General features: G+C 38.1%; 1 protein-coding gene across 1 annotated transcript in view; it reads right to left on the minus strand.

Annotated features, from left to right (window-relative positions):
* LOC116423498 (zinc finger protein 260-like) overlaps positions 1–12,758 on the minus strand; it is a 29,415-nt gene extending 16,657 nt beyond the window's left edge. The window contains exon 1 of the mRNA XM_031968201.1: positions 12,028–12,758. Within this exon, the coding sequence (XP_031824061.1) occupies positions 12,028–12,169 (142 nt within the window). The 5' untranslated portion in view covers positions 12,170–12,758. The remainder of the gene's footprint in view (positions 1–12,027) is intronic.
* Positions 12,759–14,237: the final 1,479 nt, after the last annotated feature.

Raw genomic sequence — 14,237 nt, forward strand, 5'->3', positions numbered from 1 at the left:
GGATACAGGAACGTGCTCTTTCACTGCTTAGTCCACAAAGAACTGATGACTCACTTTTGTCATAAGCACACAGGAAATCTTTGCAATGTTAACTAACAGATTATATGGAGAGTGAGGCTTTCCAAAGTTGGTAAATAATGTAAATGCCTGTCCTTTCCAAGAGTGTCTTTGGATAGTTTGTGTTCTTGATTAAAAAGTTTCATTTTGTTTAAAAAAGCAGCAGCAGAAGCAGCCTTGAAGGCCAGAGACTGCTACAAAGCATCTCTGAAGCACTCTCTGTCCTCCAAAGAGAACATGGTCATCCATTTTCAATGTCTCAGACACACACTGGCAGACAAAGCCTGGAAGTTGTGTGTCTAAATCCAAGTGGTAACCACAGCAAAGAACCCTCTTCATCCACCCAGCCATGGCTGTGGATGATTGGGCCAAACTCCTGAATGCTTACAGATCTCTTCCTTTAAAAAAAACCTTTTTTTCTGATTATATATGTATATTCATTTAAAAAACACCCATTTCCTTATGAATCATGATGGGAGAGAAAAATCAGAACAAAAGGGAAAAAATATGAGAGAGAAAAAACAGAAAAAGAAAAAAAGTGAACAGAGCATTTGTTGATTTGCATTCAGTGTTCTTAATTCTCTCTATGGATACAGGTAGCATTTTCCATCTAAAGCTTATTGGGATTACCCCGGAACACTGAACCATTGAGAAGAATCGAGTCTTTCATAGGTGATCATCATAACATTTTTGTTGTTACTGTACTGTATTCAATGTATTCCTGGTTCTGCTTATTTCACTCAGAATCAGTTCATGACTAGCTATACCCAGAAAAAGAACTCTGGGAGATGACTAAAAACCATTACATTGAATTCCCAGTCCCTATATTTATGCACACCTGCATCTTTGATTTCCTTCACAAGCTAATTGTACAATAATTCAGAGTCTGATTCTTTTTGTACAGCAAAATAATGTTTTGGTCATGTATACTTATTGTATATCTAAGTTATATTTTAATATATTTAACATCTACTGGTCATCCTGCCATTTAGGGGGGGGGGGGGGTAAGAGGTGAAAAATTGGAACAAGAGGTTTGGCAATTGTTAATGCTGTAAAGTTACCCATGTATATATCCTGTAAATTAAAGGCTATTAAATAAAAAAAAAAAAAACAGAATCAGTTCATGGAACATGGAACATGGAAAGAAATCTTTCCAGGCCTTTCTAAAATCAACTTGTCCATCATTTCTTATAGAACAATAACAGTCCATAACATTCCTATGCCACAACTTGTTCAGCCCTTCCCCAAATGATGCACATCGACTCATTTTCCAGTTCTTTGCCACCACAACAAGAGCTGCTACAGACACTTTTGCACGTGTGGGTCCTTTTCCTTCCTTTATGATTTCCATGGAATACAGATCTAGTAATGGCACTGCTGGATCAAAGGGTATGCACAGTTTTATAGCCCTTTGAGCATAGTTCTAGATTGCTCTCCAGAATGGCTGGATCATTTCACAACTCCATCAACAATGTATTAGTGTCCCAGTGTTCTCACATCTCCAACATTTATCATGATCTTTTCCTGTCATCTTAGCCAATCTGAGAGGTATGAGGTGATATATTTTAGAAGAGAGGCCTTTGTCAGTAACATTGGCTATAAAATTTTTTCCCAACTTTCTGCTTACCTTCTAATCTCGGCTGAGTTGATTTGGTTTGTACAACACCTTTTTAATTTAATATAATAAAAGTTGTCCATTTTGCATTTCATAATGTTCTCTAGTTCTTTGTTCATAAATCCCTCCCTTCTCCAAAGATCTGATAGATGTTTCAAACAGTTAAAAAGAATCAATTCAAATATCATGGAGCCAGTCAGTCAAGACATATTAAAACTTGGTGTATTTCATTATAAAGGACCAGAGGAACCTCATTTATAAAATATATCAAGAATTGTGAGACTACAGAAAATCATCTCCAAGATAATACACTATGATCAAGTAGGATTTATACCAGGAATGCAGGGCTGGTTCAATATTAGGAAAACTATCAATATAATTGGCCATGTCAATAACCAAATTAACAAAAACCATATGATCATCTCAATAGATGCAGAAAAAGCATTTGATAAAATCCAACATCCATTCCTATTAAAAACACTTGAGAATATAGGAATAAATGGACTTTTCCTTAAAATAATCAGCAGCATCTATTTAAAACCATCAGTAAGCATCATATGTAATGGAGACAAACTGCAACCATTCCCAATAAGATCTGGAGTGAAACAAGGTTGCCCACTATCACCGTTACTATTTAATATTGTATTAGAAACGCTAGCTATAGCAATCAGAGCTGAGAAAGAGATTAAAGGAATAAGAATAGGCAATGAGGAAGCCAAATTATCACTCTTTGCCGATGACATGATGGTATACTTAGAGAACCCCAGAGATTCTGCTAAAAAGTTATTAGAAATAATCCACAACTTTAGCAAAGTTGCTGGTTATAAAATAAACCCACATAAGTCATCAGCATTCTTATATATCACTAACAAAATCCAACAGTCAGAGTTACAAAGAGAAATTCCATTTAAAGTAACTACTGATAATATAAAATATTTAGGAATCTATCTGCCAAGGGAAAATCAGAAACTTTATGAGCAAAATTACAGACCACTTTTCACACAAATTAAGTCTGATCTAACCAATTGGAAAAATATTAAATGCTCTTGGATAGGGCAGTGGCAATATTACCTAAACTAATCTATTTATTTAGCGCTATACCAATCAGACTCCCAAAAACTATTTTAATGACCTAGAAAAAATAACAACAAAGTTCATATGGAAAAACAAAAGGTCAAGAATTTCAAGGAATTAATGAAAAAAAATCAAATGATGGTGGCTTAGCTGTACCAGATCTAAAACTATACTATAGAGCAGCAGTTACCAAAACTATTTGGTATTGGCTAAGGAATAGATTAGTTGATCAGTGGAATAGATTAGGTTCAAGGGATAAAACAGTCAACAAATATAGCAACCTAGTCTTTGACAAACCCAAAGATCCCAGCTTTTGGGATAAGAACTTACTGTTTGATAAAAATTGCTGGGAAAATTGGAAACTAATATAGCAGAAACTAGGCATTGATCCATACTTAACACCGTACACCAAGATAAGGTCAAAATGGGTTCATGACCTAGGCATAAAGAATGAAATTATTAATAAATTAAGAGGAACACAGGATAGTTTACCTCTCAGACCTGTGGAAGGGAAGGTCTTTATGACCAAAGCAGAACTAGAGATCATTACTGATCACAAAATAGAAAATTTCGATTATACCAAACTGAAAAGTTTTGTACAAACAAAACTAATGCAGACAAGATTAGAAGGGAAGCAATAAACTGGGAAAATATTTTTACAGTCAAAGGTTCTGATAAAGGCCTCATTTCCAAAATATATAGAGAATTAACTCTAATTTATAAAAATCAAGCCATTCTCAATTGAAAAATGGTCAAAGGATATGAACAGACAATTCTCAGATGAAGAAATTGAAACTATTTCTAGTCATATGAAAAGATGCTCAAGTCATTATTAATCAGAGAAATGCAAATTAAGACAACTCTAAGATACCACTACACACCTGTCAGATTGGCTAAGATGACAGGAAAAAATAATGATGATTGTTGGAGGGGATGTGGGAAAACTGGGACATTGATTCATTGTTGGTGGAGTTGTGAACGAATCCAACCATTTTGGAGAGTAGTTTGGAAATATGCTCAAAAGTTATCAAACTGTGCATACCCTTTGATCCAGCAAGTGTTACTACTGGGATTATATCCCAAAGAGATTATAAAGAAGGGAAAGGGACCTGTATGTGCACGAATGTTTGTGGCAGCCCTTTTGTAGTGGCTAGAAACTGGAAACTGAATGGATGTCCATCAGTTGGAGAATGGCTGAATAAATTGTGGTATATGAAAATTATGGAATATTACTGTTCTGTAGAAATGACCAACAGGATGATTTCAGAAAGGCCTGGAGAGACTTACACGAACTGATGCTAAGTGAAATGAGCAGGACCAGGAGATCATTATATACTTCAACAACAATACTAGATGATGACCAGTCCTGATGGATCAGGCCATCCTCAGCAACGAGATCAACCAAATCATTTCTAATGGAGCAGTAATAGAAATGACTAGCCTATACCCAGAAAAGAACTCTGGGAGATGACTAAAACCATTACATTGAATTCCCAGTCCCTATATTTATGCACACCTGCATCTTTGATTTCCTTCACAAGCTAATTGTACAATAATTCAGAGTCTGATTCTTTTTGTACAGCAAAATAATGTTTTGGTCATGTATACTTATTGTGTATCTAAGTTATATTTTAATATATTTAACATCTACTGGTCATCCTGCCATTTAGGGGAGGGGGGGGGGGGGTAAGAGGTGAAAAATTGGAACAAGAGGTTTGGCAATTGTTAATGCTGTAAAGTTACCCATGTATATATCCTGTAAATTAAAGGCTATTAAAAAAAAAAAAAAAGAATTGTGTCCAATTTATAAGAATACAAGTCATTCTCCAGTTGATAAATGGTCAAAGGATATGAACAGATGATTTTCAGATGAAGAAATTAAAGCCATCTATGGTCATAAAGAAAAATTCTCTAAATCATTATTGATTAGAGAAATGCAAATTAAGACAATTCTGAGGTACCACCTCACACTGCTCAGATTGGCTAAGAAAAGATTATGATAAATGTTGGAGGAGATGTGGGAAAACTGGGGCACTAATACATTGTTGGTGGAGTTGTGAAATGATCCAACCATTCTGGAGAGCAATCAGAAATATGCCCAAAGGACCATAAAACTGTGCACACCCTTTGATCCAGCAGTATTTCTACTGGGCTTATATCCCAAAGAGGACATAAAGGAGGGAAAGGGACCTACACGTGCAAAAATGTTTGTAGTAGCTCTTTTTGTGGTGGCAAAGAATTGGAAAATGAATAGATACCCATCAATTGAGGAATGACTGAACAAATTGTGGTCTATGAAGGAATAAAAGTATATAATTGTTCTATAAAAAATAATGATCGGCCTGATTTTAGAAAGGCCTGGAAAGATTTACAGAACTGATGCTGAGCAAAATGATCTGAACCAGGAATACATTAAATACAGTAACAAGAATGTGTGATAATCAACTGTGAAAGACTTGGTTCTTCTCAGTGGTTCAGCGATACAAAGCAATCCCAATAGACTTTGGACAGAAAATGCCACTGCATTCAGAAAATGAACTAAGAAGATAAATGTAAATCAACACATGCTATGTTCACTTCTTTTTTCTGTTTTTTTCTCCTATGTTATTTCCCTTTTGCTCTGATTTTTCTCTCCCAATGTGATTCATAAAGCAATGTGTATTAAAAATAAATAAAAAAGAAAAAGAAAGAAAAAGAAAGGCCTTTTATCAGAAACACTGGCTATAAATTTTTTTCCCTAGCTTTGTGCTTTCCTTTTAATGTCGTTTATGTTGGTTTTGTTTGTGCAAAAACCTCTTAATTTAATGTAATCAAAGTTGTTCATTTTGCATTTCATAATATTCTCTAGTTCTTCTTTGGTCATAAATTCCTCCCTTCTTCAAAGATCTCATAGGTAAACTACACCTTGCTCTCTAATTTGCTTATGGTATCACCCGTTAGTTCAAATCATGTACCCATTTTGGCCTTATTTTGGTTTGGGAGGTGAGATGTAGCTCTATGCTGAGTTTCTGACGTATTATTTTCCAATTTTCCCAGCAATTTCTGTGAAATAGTGAGTTCTTATCCCAGAAGCTGAAGTTTGAGGTTTATCAAATACTAGATTACTACAGTCATTGATTACTAGGTCATGTGTATATCTGACCTATTCCACTGATCCGCCACTCTATTTCTCAGCCAATACCAAATGTGTTTGATGACTGCTACTTTATACTAAAGTTTTAGATCTGGTACTATTAAGGCCATCATTCTTTATATTTTTTCCATTAATTCCCTTGATATTCTTGACTTTTTGTTCTTCCAGATGAATTTTGTTATTATTTTTTCTAGCTCTATAAAATAATTTTTGGCAGTTTGATTCACAGGGTTCTTCCTTAAAGGTGAATATCACATTATATTAAATCAAAAAGTTTTCATGCAAACAAACCAATGTAGCCAAGATAAGGAGGGAAGCAGAAAACCTGGGGAATTTTTTTTACATCCAAGGGTTCTGATAAAGGCCGCATTTCTAAAATATATTTGATTTAAATTTATAAGAATACAAGTCATTTTTCAGTTGATAAATAATCAAAAGATACAAACAATTTTCAGATGAAGAAATTAAAATCACTTTTAGACCTAAGAAAAAATGCTCTCAATCCCAATTGATTGGAGAAATACAAATTCAGACAACTTTGAGATACCACTACACACCTCTCAGATTGGCTAAGATGACAGAAAAAGATAATGATAAATGTTGGCGGGGATGTGGGAAAACTGGGACACTGATGTATTATTAAGGAATAGTTGGAACTATGCCCAAAGGGCTATCAAACTCTGCATGCCCTTTGACCCAGCAGCGTTTCTATTGGGCCTATATCCCAAAGAGATCTTAAAGGAAGGAAAGGGACCCACATGTGCAAAAATGTTTATAGCAGCCTCTTTTGTAATGGTAAGAAACTGGAAACTGAGTGCCTGCCCATCAGTTGGGGAATGGCTGATTAAGTTATGGTCTATGAATGTTATGGAATATTATTGTTCTATAAGAAATGATCAGGAGGATAAATTTAGAGAGGTCAGGAGAGACATGAATTGATGCTGAGTGAAGTGAGTAGAACCAGAACATTGTGCACAGCAACAAGATTATGTGATGATCAACTGGGATGGACTTGGACTTTTTCAACAATTCAGGCCAATTCCAATGGTTTGCGATGGAGAGAGCCATCTGAACCCAGAAAGAAGACTATGGGAATTGAGTGTGGATTACAACAACATAACATTTTCACCATTTTTGTTGTTTGCCTGGTTTTTCTTTCTCATTTTCCCCCTTTTGATCTAATTTTTCTTGTGCAACACGATAAATGTGGAAATGTATAGAATTGCACTTGTTTAATTTATATAGATTATTTGCTAAGGAAGGGGGCAGAGAGAAAGGGAAGGAGAATCATTTGGAACACAAAGTTTTGCAATGGTGAATGTTGAAAACTATCTTTACATATGTTTTGAAAAATAAAAAGCTAGTATTAAAAATGAATATTAAAAAGCATCTTTAAAAAAGGAGGGGCTTACAGAAAGGAAAATAAATAGAAGATCCCAGTGGGTCTGAGCAAGAGCTGATAAATAACCAATTTCAATATCAGGAGAAAGAGATGCAGGTTCCTGGCATGTAAGGTGGACCCTCCCGTGGCATATCAATAGAAAAGAATCACACAGGATGGTTCATCATAAATGGATGAGTTCTGTCACCACCAATGAACTTTCACATCCTAGATCTTTTTAAGTATAAATCAAAAATCTAAATTAGACTAAGAATGAAATTAGTTCCTCAACTTCATGCTAAGACTATTCTTTAACAGAGTATGGCATGTAAACATAACTGTATAACAGGAAATGACAAAATGGACAATTTTTGAAGAATGAATTGATGCAGAGTGAAGTAAGCAGAACTAGAACAATTGTATACAGTAACAACACAGCTATGAAGAAAAACAGGTTTGGGAGACTTTAGAACCGAGACTGATGCAATGGTACAACATGAATTCAGCAGAATGAAGGGCAAATGAAGACAAAACATCTTCCCTCCCTTCTAGAACCAGAAGACATATTTCTGAACACAACCAATTTAGGGATTTGTTTTTGCTGCATCATACAAATCCATTATAAGTATTTTTTTTGTTTTGATTATTTAAATTGTTCAATGGGGAGGAAGAGATTAAATGCTAGTAAAAATAAATATTTTTGAAAAAAGGCAATTTCTTTTAATTCAATTGAGATTCAGGACTCTCAATCAATAGGCAATTATATGCTATTATACACAATTCATTGTCTTAGTCATTAGACACACAAACACCAAAAATACACAAATCAATGCCAAGAATCAACAATCTTTTAAGATAAAGACAACTGAGTAAAAAGAAAATAAATGACTATGTTTGTAAAGGGCTGAAACTCTTTAGTTGATGCACCAAGGTCAGACAACGGAGCACTTAAGGCTAATTACCGATTGGACAATACTCTATTAACATATGTTTGGAAAATGGCCCTTCCCACTATTCTGTGCTGGTTCACTCTTTTGGTGTATACAGAGACTTGTGGGAAGGATTAGGGGTTGGAGTAAGACAAGCCAGAGTCACTTTGGCAGTAGAGGAGGAAAAAGGAGGTCGTGGAGATCCTGCATCCATTCCCTTCACTTCTACCCCTAAAGACCAAGAATAAAGACCAAGGACTTTCGCTTATCCTGACTCTAGCTGATTCTAAGATATCCAGGGTGCTAACTCAGTCATCACATATTTGGTTAAATGTTATCAATTTTGTCAATGTTTTCAAATGATCAGCTTTTTTTAGTTATTTCAATTGTCCTTTTTATTTTGCTTCTAACTTTAAAACTTTTCTCTTTCATATTTATTTTCAGTTTATTTGTTGACTCCTTTTCTGTGTTGTTAACATATCTTTTTGAATATATAATTTCCCTCTGAGGATTACTTTAGCTGCATTCCAAATTTGGGGAATATTGTTTCACATACTTATTCATTGTTTCTATTATCTGTGCTTTATCCTATTCATTATTTAGGATTTCATCCTAGAATCTGAGCCTTTGTCTTTTGTGTGTGTTCCCTTGAATTGATCATTATTTTTTATTACATCATATGGTCTGTAAAGGATGTATTACTTGACTGCCTTTTTACATTTATTTGACATATCTGTATGTTTTTAGAAATGAGGACTTTATTAGAAACACTGGCTGTAAACATGGTTTCCTAGCTTTCTGTTTCCTTTCTTGTCTTGGTTACATTGACTTTGTGCAAAACCTTTTTAATTTAGTGTCATCAAAATTATCCATTTTGCATTTCATAATGTTCTCTAGTTCTTCTTTGGCCATAAATTCCTCCCATCTCCACAAATCCGGCAAGTAGACTATGCTTTACTCTATTAATTTGTTTATAGTATTTCCCTTGATGTCTAAATGATGAACCCATTTTGACCTTATCTTGGTATAGGCTGTGAGATGTTAGTCAATGCCTATTTTCTGCCATATTATTTTTAATTTTTGTCAAAAAGTGAATTCTAATCTCAGAAGCAAGAGTCTGGGTTTATCAGACAGTAGATTACTACAGTCATTGACTTTTATGTCCTGTATACTTAACTTATTCCAGTGATCCAGTACTTTATTTCTTAGTCAGTACCAAATGGTTTTCATGATATATTTTTAGGTCTAACTTGGCCACCTTCCTTTGCATTTTTTCCCATTAATTCCCTTGCTTTTCTTGACCTTTTGTTCTTCCAGTTGAATACTGTTATTATTTTTTCTAGCTCTATAAAGTAATTTTTGGCAGTCTGATTGGTATGGTACTGAATTAGATTAATTTAGATAGGATTGATTGTCATTTTTAGTATATTAGCTTAGCCAACCCATGAATAATTGATATTTTTCCAATTGTTTATATCTTACTTTGTATGAAAAGTGTTTGTAATTGTGTTCATACAGTTCCTGGCTTCTTGGCAGGGAGACTTTCAAATATTTTATATTATCTACAATTATATTAAATGGGATTTCTTTATCTCTTGCTGCTGGACTTCGTTAGTAACATATAGCAATGCCAATGATTTATGTGGATTTATTCTGTATCCTGTAACTTTGCTAAAGTTGTTCATTGTTTCTCTAGGATTCTCCAAATATACCATCACATCATCTACAAAAAAAATTACTTTTATTTCCTAATTACCTACTCTAATTCCTTAATTTTTTTTCTTTTCTTATTGCTAAAGCTAACATTTCTAGTACAATGTTGAATAATTGTGGTCATATTAGACAACTTTGTTTTACCCCTAATCTTATTGGGAATGCTTCTAGCGTATCCCCATTACACATAATTGTGCTGAGTAACTAACGGTTATCATTATCTCATTTGATTCTCACAACTCCTCTCAGAAAAAAAAAATGCTACCATTGCCCTCATTTTATACTGAGGAAACTGAGGTAAATGATGGTCACACAGCAGGTAAGTATCTGGCATGGGATTTGAACTCAGGGCTGACTCTGGGCCCAGTTGTCTAGGTACTACATCATCTAGTGCTAATGGACACACTATTGCTTTGCTGATGAAGCTGTGAATCAGTAAAAGCTGTGAATTTAACTTGAATTTATGCAAATAAAGTAACTAAAATGTCCACACCCTTAACACAGATTATATGGGTACATAACCCAATGAGGTCACTGATAAGAATAATATCTTCTTCTATACCACAAAATTTGGAATGGCAGTGCTTTATGGTAGCCAAGAACTAAAACAAAATCTTCACCCATTGGTAGAATGACTACACAGGCTGCTGTGCGTGAAAGCGGGAGAATAAAAGGGACAAAAAGAGAAGAGCAAACAGACCCACGAAAAGAAGACTCTCAATATTGACAATGGGCCTCCACCACAGAAAAACTGAGTCAAAGTCACAAAGAACAGACGCACTGCCAAGACAAGGGGAGCAGATGCCCCCACTTCTACTCAGTCCTTTGCAAAAGTGGGAATCCCCTGATGTGAAAGAGTCTCTATTTCCAAACTTTTCCAATGCAGTAACTGGCTTCCCCTCTTAAAAAAGGAAGAAAGATCTTGGGCAAAAGTTTGGTGACATTTTAAAAAATCAATAAAATTTTAAAAATAAAACCACACCAATTCCCAGTAATTCTGGGGAGGAACAGGACATGGAACAGTGTGGATCCTGAAACAGTGGACAGGCTTAAGAGGGTATGACGTGCCGGGTGGGCCGGGCTAGCCCAAAAAGCTTCCAGGGGCCACAGTAAGGGCCCAGGAGCTTCCTTTTTTCCCCCTACATAGTAATTTGTTTTAATTGTGTGGTATTAAATCACCTTGCAAACAGATTATAGTCACTACCATTTTATCAACAGGTATTTTACTATTTTTTTTACTTTTTTTTGGCAAACAGAATAAAGTGAAACCAAAAAAGACCCCCCAAACCCCAAATTTCATTATCATGTAGGAAAATAATTATTCATTTATAAGTCAAATGATTTTTACGACTAAACTGAAAATAGAAAATCTACATTTATAGATTTAAAATAAAACCTTAGTGCAAGAAACATAACCCAAGTTAATTACAGAATCACTACTAATGAAAGAGGTAGACTCCTGGAGCTTCCCGGGGACTAGCATGGTTAGATCTGTGATCCTTCATCTTCCCTGGGACAGTTTTTAAATTCTACCGACTTGCTGTAAGGAATCTTAGTGAGTAGGAACCTTAAGGAAGTCTCAGCCATGTCTTTTGTGAAACTTCTTTTTGCTGAGAACTCTGAAATGTGCTCCTACTTATCTGATAAAATCTCAGGGAGCACTAGAAGGATTAGCTGATCTCTGTGCTTTCATTAATAAACTTCATGGCAGGCCTGTGTTAACTCTGGAAACTTGGCCAGTTCCTGGAGTAAATATAATCCTCCTAAAGGAATAAACACATTCTTTCTGATGGAACTCTTGCGATAGAGCATCCCTGTACCTGAGGGGGGCTGCTCTGTCTCAGGGAACACTGGAGAGTAGGTTAGCCAAGACAGGCCTGGCCCCTGCTGACTCCAACATAGAGAGGGAAATCCTCCATGCAGAACAAAGTCAGACAAGAGTGGGAAGGAAGGCTTCCTGGAGGAAGCAGACTCCAGAGTAGAGAGCCTGCAGCCTCAGGGACAACACTAGGAGCTCGTAGGACTTCTTTTGTCTGAGGAGGAGGAAGGATCACACTGTCTCTGACCACCCGCAGCCTGGCACACCCATCCCCAGACCCCGAGTCACGGGCACAGCCACACTTACCCACAGAGACCAGGTTCTGATAGTTCTCCAGCATCACGTCCCTGTGTAGGGCCCTCTGGGCCGGCTCCAGGAGCCTCCACTCCTTCCTGGTGAAATCCACAGCCACGTCCCAGAAGGTCACCGAGGCCTGAAGGAAATACATTCTTGCTGAGCCAGGATCAGCCCTCTAAGTGTCTCTGTCTTACCCACCCATGGGGCACCTTATGTGGCCCTCCCAGACACCATGGACAGCGCTTTTTCCTTTGGGGCAGCGGGCAGATCCAGATCTCTTAGGAGATTCTGCCGAGTGCCAGTCACTGATCCCCACATCCAAGGGAGACTTTGGAAACCCTCCTGGACCGTGACCAACCCTGAAGGACAACGTCCCTCAGGACGTCCGCTCGGCAGAAGGAATCCGAGGGAACTCTCTGGCTGAGCATTGGTCAGGGACGTGCCGGCAGAGCAGAGGACACTTTGTCATGGTGGATTTTGCTTTTCGATGGCCTGTCTCAAACTTTTTGGTCTCAGAGCCTCTTTCAACTTAAAATAAGCAAAAGCTTATGAAAGTGACAGCCTTTGACATGCATCATATTAGACATTAAAATGGATACAATTATGAAATGATAAGTCATCACATCATTTTATAAGGAGCTATTTTCGAAAACTAAAGAAGAGTGGCAGATGGGGCAGTGCTGTGCATTTTTTCATAATTCCTTTAATGATCAATAAATATCCACCTTGGGCCACAGTCACACTCTCCCGTCCCAAGTCTGTGAACCCCCGCAGGCATCAGATCCTCATTTCCCACTTGTCCAATGCCTTAGTCCTGAATATTCCCCCTACTCCAACCCAGCCCCACAGTCCCACCGCAGAGACAGCGCTCTGGAAGGCTGGGCTGTGTCTCCACCCCAGCCCCACCTTCTCCACCTTTTGCCCAGTCCTGGGGATGCAGCTGCCCCAGCCATCTTCTCCAGCTCTGGCTGCATTTTTACTCATTCTCCGGACTCAGTGGTTGGTATACTCATGGCTCCCCCCATCCTCTCCAAGTTCTTCCCCTACCACGATTATCATTAACCATCGGAACCTCAGTGTCCTCTGAGGGTCCACACCCACCATGAATCAGAATCCTGGTTGCTGACAGACCTCCAGGAGCACCCTTCTTTCCTCAGTGAGTGTTGGCCCTTGTAGTCTCTCTCCTTCCCAACTCCTGCCCTCACAGAGGGGACTTTGACACTCACAATGAGTCCTTCAGATGCCCATTTTTCCTTCCAGATCTTCTACTTTTGCCATAAACTACTCCTCCTCCCCATCCCATTGCCCACACAAAGATGGTCACTCTTTGATCCTGCCTTCCATAATTCCTCATCTGATCTGTCTACTGACAGGCCCTCTTCCTCTGCCTTGCCATTCTGTGCCTGCTCTTGGACCACCAAGCGACCTCTGATCTCTCAGCCATCACCCGTGCCCTCCTCCCCACCTGCTTTTCCCTGTGCTCCTCAGCCAGTCCAAGCCGTGCCCACTTAAGGTTTCACCACACACATTTCTGACAAGGGGCAGACTCCGGCTTTGCTTCAAAACCTACAGAAAGGGGTGGCCCCACTTCCAGAGGTGAGTAGTTGGCAGCCCAACAGCACACAAAGCACCAAGCCTGCAGGTTGGAGGACCCAGTTCAAATCCTGTAACCAGAGGTGTGTAGGCAAGTCACCGAACCCTGTTGTCTGAGTTTACTCAAAGGGATTCTAAGAGCCCCGACCTCCCAGCGTCCTTGGAGGATCAAATGAGATTATATCGTAAAGCACGCTCTGAAACTGCTGATCATTATCATCTAACGGGCAAGGAGCCTTCCTTTGCATCCTTCTGCAGTTTCCCTCAGTGTTCCCCTTTGGGGGCCAAGCCCATCTGTTAATTCTTTGAGACACTCCTTCAAACACATTGAGAGGCTGGGCTCCCCAGATCTTCTCAAATATAGATATCTCTCCTCCATCCAGTGTACACCATATCAGATGATGTCCAGATACTTTCCCAGGCTGGGTCACCTGCTCTGGTCCATCAGTTTGGTTTGCCTGTCAGCAAGCTGAACACAGAACCCCAGAACCACCAGGTACCAAACCAGTCCAGCTTCTGTCTTTCCCCAATTCTTGTTCCCTTTCCTCCTCCATTCCTCTTCTACACTCTCCTGCCCCCACCTTTCCCTATTCTCTCAAGGTGGTCTCTGATCAGCACTGGGTGCT

This window comes from Sarcophilus harrisii, chromosome 4 (assembly GCF_902635505.1).
Source record: "Sarcophilus harrisii chromosome 4, mSarHar1.11, whole genome shotgun sequence".
NCBI lineage: Eukaryota > Metazoa > Chordata > Mammalia > Dasyuromorphia > Dasyuridae > Sarcophilus > Sarcophilus harrisii.